The 12906-nt window shown below is 40.2% G+C and overlaps 2 protein-coding genes across 2 annotated transcripts in view; one reads left to right on the forward strand and one right to left on the reverse strand.

Annotated features, from left to right (window-relative positions):
- Positions 1 to 296: 296 nt before the first annotated feature.
- The window catches only part of LOC129718759 (chaoptin), a 160547-nt gene continuing 147937 nt past the window's right edge, over positions 297 to 12906 (reverse strand). The window contains exons 4-9 of the mRNA XM_055669807.1: positions 2844 to 2918; positions 2118 to 2783; positions 1704 to 2062; positions 1534 to 1648; positions 924 to 1477; positions 297 to 872 (exon numbers count right to left, since the gene is read on the reverse strand). Of these exons, the coding sequence (XP_055525782.1) occupies positions 569 to 872; positions 924 to 1477; positions 1534 to 1648; positions 1704 to 2062; positions 2118 to 2783; positions 2844 to 2918 (2073 nt within the window). The 3' untranslated portion in view covers positions 297 to 568. The remainder of the gene's footprint in view (positions 873 to 923; positions 1478 to 1533; positions 1649 to 1703; positions 2063 to 2117; positions 2784 to 2843; positions 2919 to 12906) is intronic.
- LOC129718760 (probable rRNA-processing protein EBP2 homolog) lies at positions 3228 to 4385 on the forward strand. The gene is made up of 2 exons (XM_055669808.1): positions 3228 to 3392; positions 3454 to 4385. The coding sequence occupies exons 1-2, from the start codon at positions 3330 to 3332 to the stop codon at positions 4327 to 4329; spliced, it is 939 nt and encodes a 312-aa protein (XP_055525783.1). The 5' UTR covers positions 3228 to 3329; the 3' UTR covers positions 4330 to 4385.

Below are 12906 nucleotides of genomic sequence, written 5' to 3' on the forward strand. Positions count from 1 at the left end.
CCCGTTATACTTTTTGCGATTGGGCCTTCTATTATTATTGATATCAAGAATAAAAAAAAAAAAACAACCGTGGTAGACTATCATTCGATCATGGTACAATGAAAAATTAAAGACGTCCTCAAGCATGGGGGAGATTTTGGAGTGCGTATCATACACCCGAGAATTATTTTCACGTCGACAAATATGTCGCAGTTTTCATTTCTCATCAAAGTGAAACTCGAATATTCATACGAAGGTTTTTTTATTACTCAACAGCACAGCACGCAGTCCAACATGAATGAAAGTGACGAAAAGGCTACGCTAATCAAAAAATATTTATTTCATAAAGCTTGGCACGTTGAATTCACAAAATATGGAAACAATTTCCTTACGTGAACAAAATAAACGGAAAATCTAACTAAACTAAGAGCACTCATAACTCTTCCAACTCAAGATCGAACTCACTTCCGTAATCGCACGTCTCATCTACATAGGCAGTCACGGTTCCATTGATTACAACACGGTCACTATACAACTTCTCGAGCAGGTCATAGAACTCACTGTACATCTTGAACAAGGTCCGGGTAAGTCACATCAGCAGCACAACAAACACACACACGAATACTATCGCCGGAACGATTCCAAGCCGGGGCGCCATACTGCCCCAGCCACACTCCAGATCTTTCTTCAACACCTCCAGCAGTGATTCGTCCTTTTTGTTACTGCACGTAGCCTCTCGCAAGTTGTCTGCCGAGTCATCGCAGTTGTCTCGATCCTGTGAAAATATTGAAAACGCTTGATGCTTGAAGTAGCTGTTGAAACTGCTATTTTCTATCCAGGGATGTGCCGGGCAAATGTACTGTCGTCGTTTGCGTTGCCAAAACTCGACCCAGCTGCAAAATTGATAATCAAAAAGTCGTAAAGCTTTCAAGATGTACACTTACCCGATTTCACAATCACATGACAATGCATTCCCCGAAATTTTCAAATCGGTTAGAAAAACGTGTTCTGGCAAATGCAAATAATGTGCACTGTTCGGATTCGGCACCGATTTTAGTAACTGATTGCTACTTTCCAAATTGAGGGATATATTCCTTACAGTTTTCCCCAAGTTTTTGAAAAAGTTGGTTGGCAAGTTTGCCAGTGAGGTATTGAAGAAAGTTAAATATAAACTGGATGATTGAAGTCCCGTTAGAACATTGTCGGCCAAGTTGTTAAATCCTGATCCACTAAAGGTTATGCTCTGTAGCTTGCGGGGCAGTAGTCCTTCCATTTCGCGGCGCATGTCGCTAGCAGGAACGGAAGCCAATTTTGGCGTTCTCGGTGCCGATGATCCGCCTGAATCGGACCGATCTTGAGGTGGCTTTGGAGCATCGATCCACAGTTCTCGTAGGTTGTGAGAGTTCTCCAGAATGCGAGGTATGTTGAAGTTCTGAATATTGGGATAAGTGGAAACTCGAAGCGTTCGCAAGTATCGTAGCTTGTTCAAAAGTCCGTTCTGTAAGAGAATATTTTACAATGATTGACTCAGAGTATCAATGACATAAAAATTACTTCGAAGATAACTAAATTCAAGTTGGCGATATTAAGATGTTCCAAGGTGTCGGCGGCTCCGAGCAGACTGGTGTTCGTCATCATTGTTATCGGATTACCCGCTAGCGACAAAGACCTGCAAATAAATTGCTAATTATACAGATCAACGCTAATCAAATCGTGCGATCTACCTCAAATTGGGAAGCGAATGTGTGATCAGCGGAACATGATATAGATCATTTTCCGACAGATCTAGCTCCCGTAGCGAAGACATATTAGCCGCTAATTCCGGTGGAACAGAAGGTAAATCGTTGTGTGATATTTTCAGGATACGAAGTGAAGGGTTCGCCAATTCCGGGACTGCATTAAGGGACACATTAGCCAGTCGAAGCTCGATTAGACTATTTTCTAACCCAATGAATGCTTTGCCCATGACTTCCAGCTCATCGTTATGAGAAAGATCCAACAGTGACAGTCGAGGAAGAGTTGCAAATGCCGCGTCTTCTAGTCTGACCAATCGGTTGTGCGATAGATCCAATACAGATAGAGACTAAAATAAACTTTGTTAAAATCTGAAGACCGTTTCAATCATTTAAACTTATTACTCTAAATTTGTTGGATAGATCCACACTGTGAATGGCTCCGATGTGGTTATGACTCAAATCCAATTCACATAAGGCTAGCGCTGCTAAATTCGACAGAGAAGTAACAGGGATTTTGGTGAACTGATTATGCGATAAGTCCAAGAACTCCAGCCCTTCTTCTAAAATTAGGTTATCCGGTAAATATTTCAAACTGTTGTGGGCCATCTCAAGAATCCGAAGGTTGCGGGCATTCCGAAACAATTCCATGGGAACCTCCGATAACATGTTATGCGATAGTTTTACTACCTGCAATTTCCGCGTATTCCAAAAGGTGTCGAAATCTAGTTCATTTATCATGTTGGATTCTAAATCAAGCCACTGCAAGTGCGGCATATTCCCAAATACTTCTCTGCTCATATTGGTCAGTTTGTTTCTAGCCAAGGATAATTTTATCAGTGACAACTCCACTGGTTTAAAGAAACCATCGGATATCTTTGTAATATTGTTGCTCGAAAGATTCAGAGATTTAATGTTTGTGTGCGCGAACCCGCTATCTCTGCCAATATTCACCGCCGCAGTTACCGGTGTGAACAATAAAGATTCATTGGTATTGAGCTCTGGTAGCTCTCCTAGTGCTCCCATTCGATTGTGACTTACATCAACGTCCAGTGAGGCTAGTGAACCGACCTGCAATGAGCCAAACATGAATCAAAAATTTGCTTGAACTAGAGCAGGTGATACTCAAACCTGATCGAAATATTCGAAGTCAAATGTGGATAATGAATTGTAGGCTAAATCTAGCTTTTCCAGCTCCGGTAAATTCTAGAAGGAGAGAAAAAGAAAAAACTTTCTATTATTATCAATTGAGAGAGTAACAAGAAAATAGCAGGTGAAGGCTATTAATTCTGGCACTTATATCAAATCTAGGAATGTTAGGTAATTCGATTTCTACATTTTACTCCGTGTACGAAAAGCCGAAGAGTGAAGCGCCACCTTTATGTCATGCGCAATGAGCATAAGCTCTTGAAGCCTTACAACTACTAACGAACATTTCTCATTGCACAGCATTCGCTTTCTGTCTCGCCGTTTAATCCAATTTTGACATTTCGTTTTCAACGTCCCATTTTACGCTTTAAAAACATAATATTGTCAACAGTTTTGCCGAACGCACGTGCTTTGAGGCGCTCGCATTATTCGATTATTTGTGTGTTTTCAATAGTTAGGTTGTTAAAAATGACTGATTTTCGCGGAGACGATTCTGATTCCAGTTATGTGTCTTACGACGAAGATGATGAGGTAAATAAAATCAAAGTTTCTTTTCCGTTCGCAAAAGTAACTGATAAAATTATTTCCACAGCTTCGTGAAGCGCTTGCCAAAGGTCTCCTGAAGCCGGGATTGAATGTGCTAGCCAAAGACAAAGAACAGCCAGTAAACAATCCGGCTAAGCTAAGATCTGCTTTAGAATCCATAATTCTAAAAGCCCCATGGATAGAAAGGATGGATTTGGTCAACGATTTGGCTCCTCTTACACCGGAGCTTGCCATACAGATAGAGAAACATGAGCAGAAACGCGAGAACCAGTTTAAAGGAAACAAAAAGATTCCTTACGTTGCACCAGAAGTGGACCCCGTGTTGAACGATTTCAAGCGAGAAATTTTGTTCCATCGGCAAGCGCAGGCAGCCGTTGTGGAAGGTATCAAACGACTTCATGACTTGGGAATTGTTACCAAGCGACCGGATGACTATTTCGCGGAAATGGCCAAAACAGACGAACACATGCAGCGAGTTCGGAAGGTACTGCTAGATAAGCAGGAAGGTATTGCTAAATCCGAACGAACAAGACAACTACGCGAACAGCGTCGCATCGGAAAGCTGATCCAGCGGCAAGCAACTGAAAAACGCGACGAACAGCGACGTAAAACGCTGAGTGACATCAAGAAATTCCGCAAGGGTAAACTGTCCAATCTGGACTTCCTGGATGACGACGAGGAAGCCCCAGCCGGCGGCAAGAAACGAAAAGCTAGCGCAAGGGGAACCAAGCGACAAGTGAACCCCAAACGACAGGCTAGGAATGCCAAGTTTGGCTTCGGTGGACGGAAAAAGGGATCGAAGAGGAACACCAAAGAGTCGTTCCTGGCCGATGGTCGCAAAAAGAAATCCGGTCCTGGTGGGGGAGGTGGTAAACAGCGGCTGGGTAAAAGCAGACGAGCACAGGCGAAAAATAGGAAATAATTGTCTGCTTATAGGTTTTATTTCTGTTAATATAATAAATGCTTATATCAAAAATAGCTAGTTTTTTGTCACAAAACATGTACGAAATATGCTAAGCTATATGGTCAACTTCGAGAGAGATTTCAATGCATGGTATTCAGAAAAATAAATTGCAATAAATGGGTTAGTTTCGATCTTGTTTCAGTAATATGGTTCAATATTGAAAAAAAAAATCACGAAATAATTATTGCTAAAAGATTATATGAAACAAGTTTAGATATAGGTAAGCAAACCGCTTCGAAAAAGCATATTTTAATCTGGTGTTGAATGCTCTGATCATAAGGTAACTATTCAATTTCCATAAAAACCACGTTAGTCGATAGTTATAAGTTGGAAAGAAATAAATTAGATGAGTACCTATCATTTTTGAATGGGCAGTAGACTCCTTTGAGCCCTTCAAGTCACCTGGTAGGGACGGGATTTATCCAGTACTACTACAGAGGGGTAAAGCAGTTTTAATACCTATTCTAACACAACTCTTCAAGTCAAGCCTAATTCTAGGTTATATTCCGAAAGCGTGGAGACAACTACGGGTTATTTTCATCCCCAAGGTCAAAAAAAGGAACAAAACATCACCAAAATCTTTTAGGCCTATAAGCTTATCGTTAGTCCTTCTCAAAACAATAAGAAAAATAATCGGTGAACACATCAAGTCATCATATTTTTCTAAATCTCCTCTCAGCAAATATCAATATGCATATCAGGAGGGTAAATCGTCTGTAACAGCACTTCATACTGTTGTTACAAAACTAGAGAAATCTTTTGCAGCGAAAGAAATTTCACTTGCGGCGTTGCTTGATATAGAAGGAGCATTTGATAATTCATCCCATGACTCAATGACGGCTGCAATGAAAAAACGTGGTTTCAACAGTTGCATTATTCATTGGATCACCGAGATGTTATCAAAAAGAGAAATATCAGCAAAGCTTGGAAGCTCGTACATAAGTGTAAAAGCAATAAAAGGATGCCCGCAAGGAGGAGTGATATCTCCTCTATTATGGTCGTCAACAGTTGATGATCTTCTTAAAAAAATGATAGATGAAGGGTTTGAAATAGTTGGGTTCGCTGATGATATAGTCATAATTGTTCGTGGAAAGTATGACGATATCATCGCTAACCGAATGCAAACTGCCCTAAACATTGTTTCCTCGTGGTGTGATAGGGAAGGTCTAAATGTAAATCCTTCAAAAACTACTAGAATAGTTATGCTAAATAATATAAGCTTGAAAGGTGAGCTCTTGAAACTCTCAGACAACGTCAAATATCTCGAGTACTCCTTGACAAAAAACTTAACTGGAATACACATCTAGAGCAGGCAATAAAAAAGCTACAAATACTCTATGGATATGTAATAAAACTTTTGGTGAACAATGGGGACTAAAACCACTATTGTGAGACCCAGAATTACCTACGCTTCACTGGTTTGGTGGCCAAAAACAAAAGAAAGAGGTGCTCAAGATAAGTTGGAAAAACTTCAACGGCTAGCTCCCCTTTCTATAACGGGTGCAATGAGAAGTACACCAACCAAGGCATTGGAAGCTTTACTCTTTATGCTTCCACTGCATCAGTTTATACAATTAGAAGCAGAGAAGAGTGCTTTAAGGATTAAAAGACTTTTAAAACTCTTTGAAGGTGACCTAACAGGTCATCTAAATATTCTAAAAACTATTCGTATCAATCCCCTAGTAACCAACAATGAAGACTGGATGGAAAAAAGATACAACTTTGAAAGAAGATATCAAGTAGTTAAACCTGAGCGCGATGTTCGGGGACGCGGGGGTCCCGATCTCCGTCCGGGATCAATTGTTTTTTACACAGATGGTTCAAAAATGAACGATCGAGGTGGAGCAGGAGTAACAGGCCCAGGAGTAGATCTATCAATTCCGATGGGTCGATGGCCAACCGTTTTCCAAGCCGAAGTCCAAGCTATACTAGAATGTTCTGTTATATGCCTACGCAGGAAATACAGACACTCAAACGTTTGCATCATGTCCGACAGTCAAGCAGCTTTAAATGCTCTGAAGTCTGCAACATGCACATCAAAACTTGTTTGGGAGTGTTTTCAATCACTTCAAACACTGGGTTGCAATAATCAAGTAAATTTATATTGGGTTCCTGGTCACAGTGGAATCGATGGGAACGAAAAAGCCGATGAACTTGCAAGACTTGGATCGTCTCATCAGTTCATAGGACCAGAACCTTTCTGTGGCTTATCCGCTTCTTCACTTAAAATGGAGCTGAAAGCATGGGAAATTTCGAAGGTGGAGTCCAACTGGACAAATACTTCCATTGGTAGGCAGTCAAAGAGGTTTATAACACCGAACGGTCCTATGACTCGCAAAATACTGGAGCTTTCAAAGAAAGATCTAAGCACATATACTGGTCTAATAACAGGGTATTGTCCGAGCCGTTATCACTTGAAGCTTATGAAAAAACTTCAAGATGATACGTGTCGCTTATGTGGCATGGAAAAAGAAGACTCGGGACACCTGTTATGCCGATGTCCGACAAATATTAATAAAAGACATAAGTTCTTCAATAGGGGGCTTTTAGAACCCTCTGAAATCTGGAGAACAACTCCCAGTACGGTTATTCGCTTCATGCGAAGTGTAATACCAGACTGGACTAATGCTATTGGTCTAGTTTTAGTACCAGAATGAATGAGTGGTAGATGGGAAATGAATGGAGTTTGACAGCCACAAGAGCCCCTTGATTGTACCCCCTGGCTTGGAATTTTCTCACAGAGTGAGAGAGTAGTGGTGGATCATGTTGTGGTAGTCTAGTACAGGTTTAAAATTCAACTATCGTCGTTTGTTTAAATGCCACAGTCTGGTTCTAATAGCAAGATTGAACAACAAATAAAGTATTTTAAAAATATACTTTATCCGCCATTACTGATTTTTCTTTCGCGTACCCCCTGAAGGCTTTTGAGTACCCCAGGGGTACGCGTAGCCCCACGTTGAGAACCGTTGGTGTAGAACGATATATTTTTTAACCTTTTTTCTCTCGAATGTTTATTGGTAGTAGGTGGATTTTTTTTCAGTGAGGTAAATGTAGGGGAAAGTAGGTACAGACGGACACTGCGGCTAAGACTGCACTACACTGCACTGCAGTCAGCAGATTCAGAATAAACACATTCTCTGCGAAGCTACACCAACAAACCAATTTTTGAAATGCATATTTCAGCAATGTAAATGTGTTTGAACCTGCCAAAAAAGTAAATGTCAAATTTATAGTGTTTAAGAAACTGTAGAAAACTAATTACAAAGTTCAAGTAAAATTCACAAAAAACAAGCGTTTTTGGTTACATATTTTTTAAATGGTTACAAATGATCAGGAGTATGTATTTATAATACATTTTTTATGTTATATGACTGTGAAATAAGTGCGAATATTAATCGAAATAAATCGAATAAAGATGCCTAAAGGGTTTTGAAGTAAAATTTTAAATATGTTGATCTTAGGCCAATATGAAAACAGGGGTAATTTAGCGTTGTAACGTCACGAAAAAAGTACAGTTTTTTACTTCATGGAAACTCCTTACATTTAATCAAAGTAATATTTTGTTTTCTCTTTATACTTGAAAATACCTTTAATTTGATACTAAAAGATCGCAGCTAGGTTGAATACAATTTGAGTTACAACCGGGTTTAGTTTGCGTTGTAACGTAACGAAATTTTTTTCTCCCCTTATCTAGGGGTAAGACACTATTGATATATTGCGAAATATTTCCAATATTCAATTTAAAAAAGTATTTACCGTTCCATTTTCGGGCACTCCTCTATCTATATCATAGCTCATTGCCGTTACATCAAGCGTTACATTATCGTTTGAGGTTGTCAATTGACAGATAAACGATAAATATCAAAATATATCAACCAATATCGTGTGATATTATCGAAATATTTTTCATAAAAATAAAGGTGTCTAGCCCCTAGCCCCTTATATAATATTCGTCTATGTTTAAAAACATACTTGATACGTCTAAATTAGTGCACGTTACATCTGTCATATAGGTAACAGAGAAAAAATTTTGTAAAATGGATTAATGTGTTTAATTATTAAACTGTGGGTCATCCATGAGTAACGTAACACTCTAAAAAATTCTAATATTATTCTATTATATTATATTACAATGCATTGCGTGAGGCGGGATTGAAAATTGTCAACTTTCGCGTTACGTAACATGCGAATGTTCCCTAAGAGAAAAATTATTGACGCAAGGTAACCGTATTAATGAAATGAATACTTCGTCCGCATCGCTCAAGCCAATCTTCCGAATGTGATGGTTATCGCAGTTACGGGACGTGACATCACCACATTTAACGATGAGAAGAACATTTTTGAACGACCAACACTAGGGGTAAGACACTATTGATATATTGCGAAATATTTCCAATATTCAATATTAAAAAGTATTTACCGTTCCATTTTCGGGCACCCCTCTATCTATATCATAGCTCATTGCCGTTACATCAAGCGTTACATTATCGTTTGAGGTTGTCAATTGACAGATAAACGATAAATATCAAAATATATCAACCAATATCGTGTGATATTATCGAAATATTTTTCATAAAAATAAAGGTGTCCAGCCCCTAGGACCAACACCATATCGTGGAATAAGCCAGCTATTTATTTTTGGGGCAAGCCTAGATGAAAAAATCTTCAGCGGCAAAAATGCACTCGAATTTTATTGAATAAGTAGTGTGAGTTTTAAAAAATCAAGGAAATATTACGGGAGCGAAAAAAGCTAAAAAGCGGCATTTTTGTGTTATTATTATAATTTTTGAAAGGTTTCTTGTATTTATTGGAATTAAGGACACATTTGTAAACTCGTTTTTAATATAAATGCTGAATAAACAGCTAACGTACTCAGACATTGTGAAAAAACTACAATAAAAATAAATCTAATATGTTTTACACATAATGTCACTTATGAAAAGAATTGAATTGATCATAACTCACCTTCCGTCACTGAAAATCTCCAAGTTTAAGTTTGGTTCTTCATTCAAACATTAAACGACAAAGTAAATTTGTGACGCAGTTTATGGTTAACCCTACAAACCAAGGGCATAAAGTAGAAGTAGAAATATATAAAATCAGATATTGAACTATTTCATATGAAAATGTCTAAGAAATATGTGATAAATAATGGATATCGACTGTTTCATTTTTTCGTGACGTTAAAACGGAGTGACAATACCCCTTGCTGAAAAATGAGCGTTGTAACGTCACGAAATATAAAAGCTTCCATATATAGCTGTTACCAGTTATAGGCACTCTAAATATGGCAAAATGTTCGATTATTATTTGTTATCAAGTCGTGGAAGAAGAAATTGTTATAAAATTCCAAACAGAGCAGAGTTTTTGACTTTTGTAAGAAAAGTCCCGACACCTCAATTTCTCGCGCGTTGTAACGTCACGCTACATTTCTACTCCCCAAGGTAATATAAACAAAGTAAACAAATATCTTATAAATCATTCCTATAGGAAATTTTGTCTTCTTTCCGAATCTGTAATAATATCAAAGGGTTTCATAAAAAAATACAAGTTAGAATTAAAACGATGCCAACAGAATAGTCAAAACGTTGTAACGTCACGGTAGAATGTGTCAATAATTGGTTAGAAATGACACTTCCAGGCCTTCAAAAGTTCCAGGAAATCATTGTGTAAATCGGGTGAATGCATCATGTTTCACAACAGAATGGTCATTCCTGAGGCTTTGGACAAGCAGTACTGAAACAGTTACATGCCGGACTCTCCGGAATGTTCGCAAATATTCCCGTTGTGCTGATGTTGCTGAAGACAGCACCTTCTTCATGGCCCATTTAAATGGCACAAATTCGACTCAAGTTTATTTACGTCGTTTTGTTAACCAAAAAAAAGGGATTGAGGCTGAGTGTTCTGTGGACACTTTGAAGCGCGTTTTAAAAAAGATGCAAGGACAGGCACTTCGACCCTGTGTTGGAACCCCTTTTGAGCAAATGTCATTATCATTTATTATATATAATAAATATATTTTTGATCTAACGCAAAACTATCGATCTTATAATCTCCGTAATACTTCTCCGGTTGTTCGATATTATCAAAGCCAAATCTGTTTTCCAAGGCCAACGCGATTTATCGGTTCGGAAATGTTTTCGTCTGCCAGAAAAGGTAAACAAGTGAGAAATGGAAGTAGGAAAAAATCTGCATCGTGAGCAGAGTAGGCACTGAAAAGGAAGAAAAAGGAGAAAAAGAAGGAACGTAAATGTAAATCCCTTATCGTCTTCCGGATAAGCGACTGTCAGATCGAGTCTAGGATCGTTGCGAAGTACGCTCATGAAGTTCTGCTGCAAGAAAGAAATTCAGGGAGGAGTACACAACGCCCTACGCACTGGAGCAGAACGGGGTCAGTGTGCACATGAATCCTTGTCGAATAGACCCGCTCGATGCTCGTTCGATCCAGCGTCAACAAGGGATTTCGTTGCTTATTCAACGAATCGAAACCTGCGCAAGTACCCTGGAGCAAGGTAAAACACCGTGCGAATTTTGGAGTGGAACCAAGCCGAGTATCTCCAACTTGCGCATATTTGAGTGCACTGCTTACTGTCACATCCCAGAGGAGTACAGCAGCGGTTCTCAATTTTTTTTCGTCCGCGTACCCCTCGGCGATATATTTTTCAAATCAATTGCTCCCCCTGGCTTGGAATGTTCTCGCAGAGTGGGAGAGAGTAGTGGTAGATCATGTTGTGGTAAATTGCTACAGTCATGTTTTAAAAGCAAGTTTAAACAACAAATAAAGTATTATGAAGAATCATGCTCTACCTGCCATTACTGATTTTTCTTGCGCGTACCCCCTGAGGGCTCTCGCTTACCCATAGGGGAACGCGTACCCCAGGTTGAGAACAACTGAAGTACAGGAAAAAACTTGACAGCAAGTCATGGGAGGGTGTATTCGTCGGCTACGGCAAAAAATGGGTACCGTATCTTTGATCCTAGAGATAAGAAGGTGAAAATCGTCCGTGATATGGTCTTCAATGAGAACATCGGTGGTAAGATTAGTTGAGTAACCGTTGATGAAGCTGGGCTGCAATTGGAGAGCAGTGGTTTTCCGACCCACCGCAACGAGTCGAACGAATGAATCATACAACAGTGCTGCTGATGATGACGAAGTATTGGCAGAATTCGCCACCAGCATTGGATTCAGACGCAGTGACAACGATCCGTACATCCGGAATCCTAAGCAAGAGAAAATTTTTCTTGTTCCCTGCTTACTTACTTTCCTGGTGAAACATCCCTCAGGATTTCACCTGCATCACAATGTTATGCCAAAGTCCTCGGTCCATAGCAGCTTGCCTCCAATTTCTTAAGAGTCCCACACTTCCAAGATCTTGCTCCATTTGGTCTAACCATCTAGCTCGTTGTGCACCTTTACGTCTTGTACCGGTTGGATTCGAGACAAACACCATTTTTACGGAATTGTTGTCCGGCATTATTACAGCATGTTCCGCCCGTGGTACTCTTTCAGCTTTCGCGATTTTCTGGTTCACCGTAGAGTTGCGCCAGCTCGTGGTTCATCCTTCGCCTCCATACGCCATCCTTATAACTCCGCCGAAGATAGTTCTAAGCACATGTTGTTCGAAAAGGACCTGTTTGCAAGTCCTTCTGGAGCATTGTCCATGTCTCGTGCCCGTAGAGGACTACTGGTCTTACAATCATCTTGTATACGGTGCACTTGGTACGGGGGCAAAGTTTACCAGACCTCATAGTCTTGTGGAGTCCATAGTAGGCACGACTCCCAGCTACAATACGTCTGCGGATTTCTCTGCTGCAGGTGTTGTTTGACGTTTCTAAGGATCCGAGGTATACAAATTCGTCAACCACCTTGAACTCGTCTCCGTCAAGTATTACGTTACTGCCTATGCGAGCCCTAACGCGCTCGGTTCCTCCTGCTAGCAGATACTTGGTCTTTGACGTATTCACTTTCAATCCAACCTTTCCTGCTTCGACAAGGTCCACGTCGTCAGCGAATCAGATGAACTGGCTGGATTTATTGAAGATCGTGCCCCGCATGTTAAAGACCACACGTTTCATCACACCTTCAACCGCAATGTTGAACAGGAGGCAGAAAAGACCGTCGCCTTGTCGAAGTCCCTTGCGTGTTTCAAACGGGCTTGATAACGCACCCGAAATCTTCACACAGCACTGTGCACCATCCATCGTGGCCTTGATCAGTCTTGTTAGTTTCGCAGGGACACCATTTTCGTCCATGATTTTTCATAGCTCTACATGGTCGATAGTATCGTAGGCGGCCTTGAAATCGATTAATAGATGGTGCGTGGGTGCGTTGGTATTCGCAGCACTTTTGTAGTATCTGCCGCAGCGTGAAGATTTGGTCCGTTGTTGATCGCCCACCCACAAAACCGGCGTGGAAGACAATCTGAGAGAGCACTTTGTAGGCTGCGTTGAGAATCGTGATCGCTCGATAGTTCCCTGGAATGTGTGACCTTCTTGTATATTGGGCAGTTTGATAAGCTTCGCTGCGATGCCATC

This window comes from Wyeomyia smithii, chromosome 1 (genome assembly GCF_029784165.1).
Source record: "Wyeomyia smithii strain HCP4-BCI-WySm-NY-G18 chromosome 1, ASM2978416v1, whole genome shotgun sequence".
Taxonomy (NCBI): Eukaryota; Metazoa; Arthropoda; class Insecta; order Diptera; family Culicidae; genus Wyeomyia; species Wyeomyia smithii.

Excerpts from the sequence above, each read along its gene's own strand:
- LOC129718760 (XM_055669808.1), top strand. The coding sequence starts at position 3,330 with ATGACTGATTTTCGCGGAGACGATTCTGATTCCAGTTATGTGTCTTAC. Across the intron at positions 3,393-3,453 it reads CTTACGACGAAGATGATGAG|CTTCGTGAAGCGCTTGCCAA; the intron begins GTAAATAAAATC and ends TTATTTCCACAG.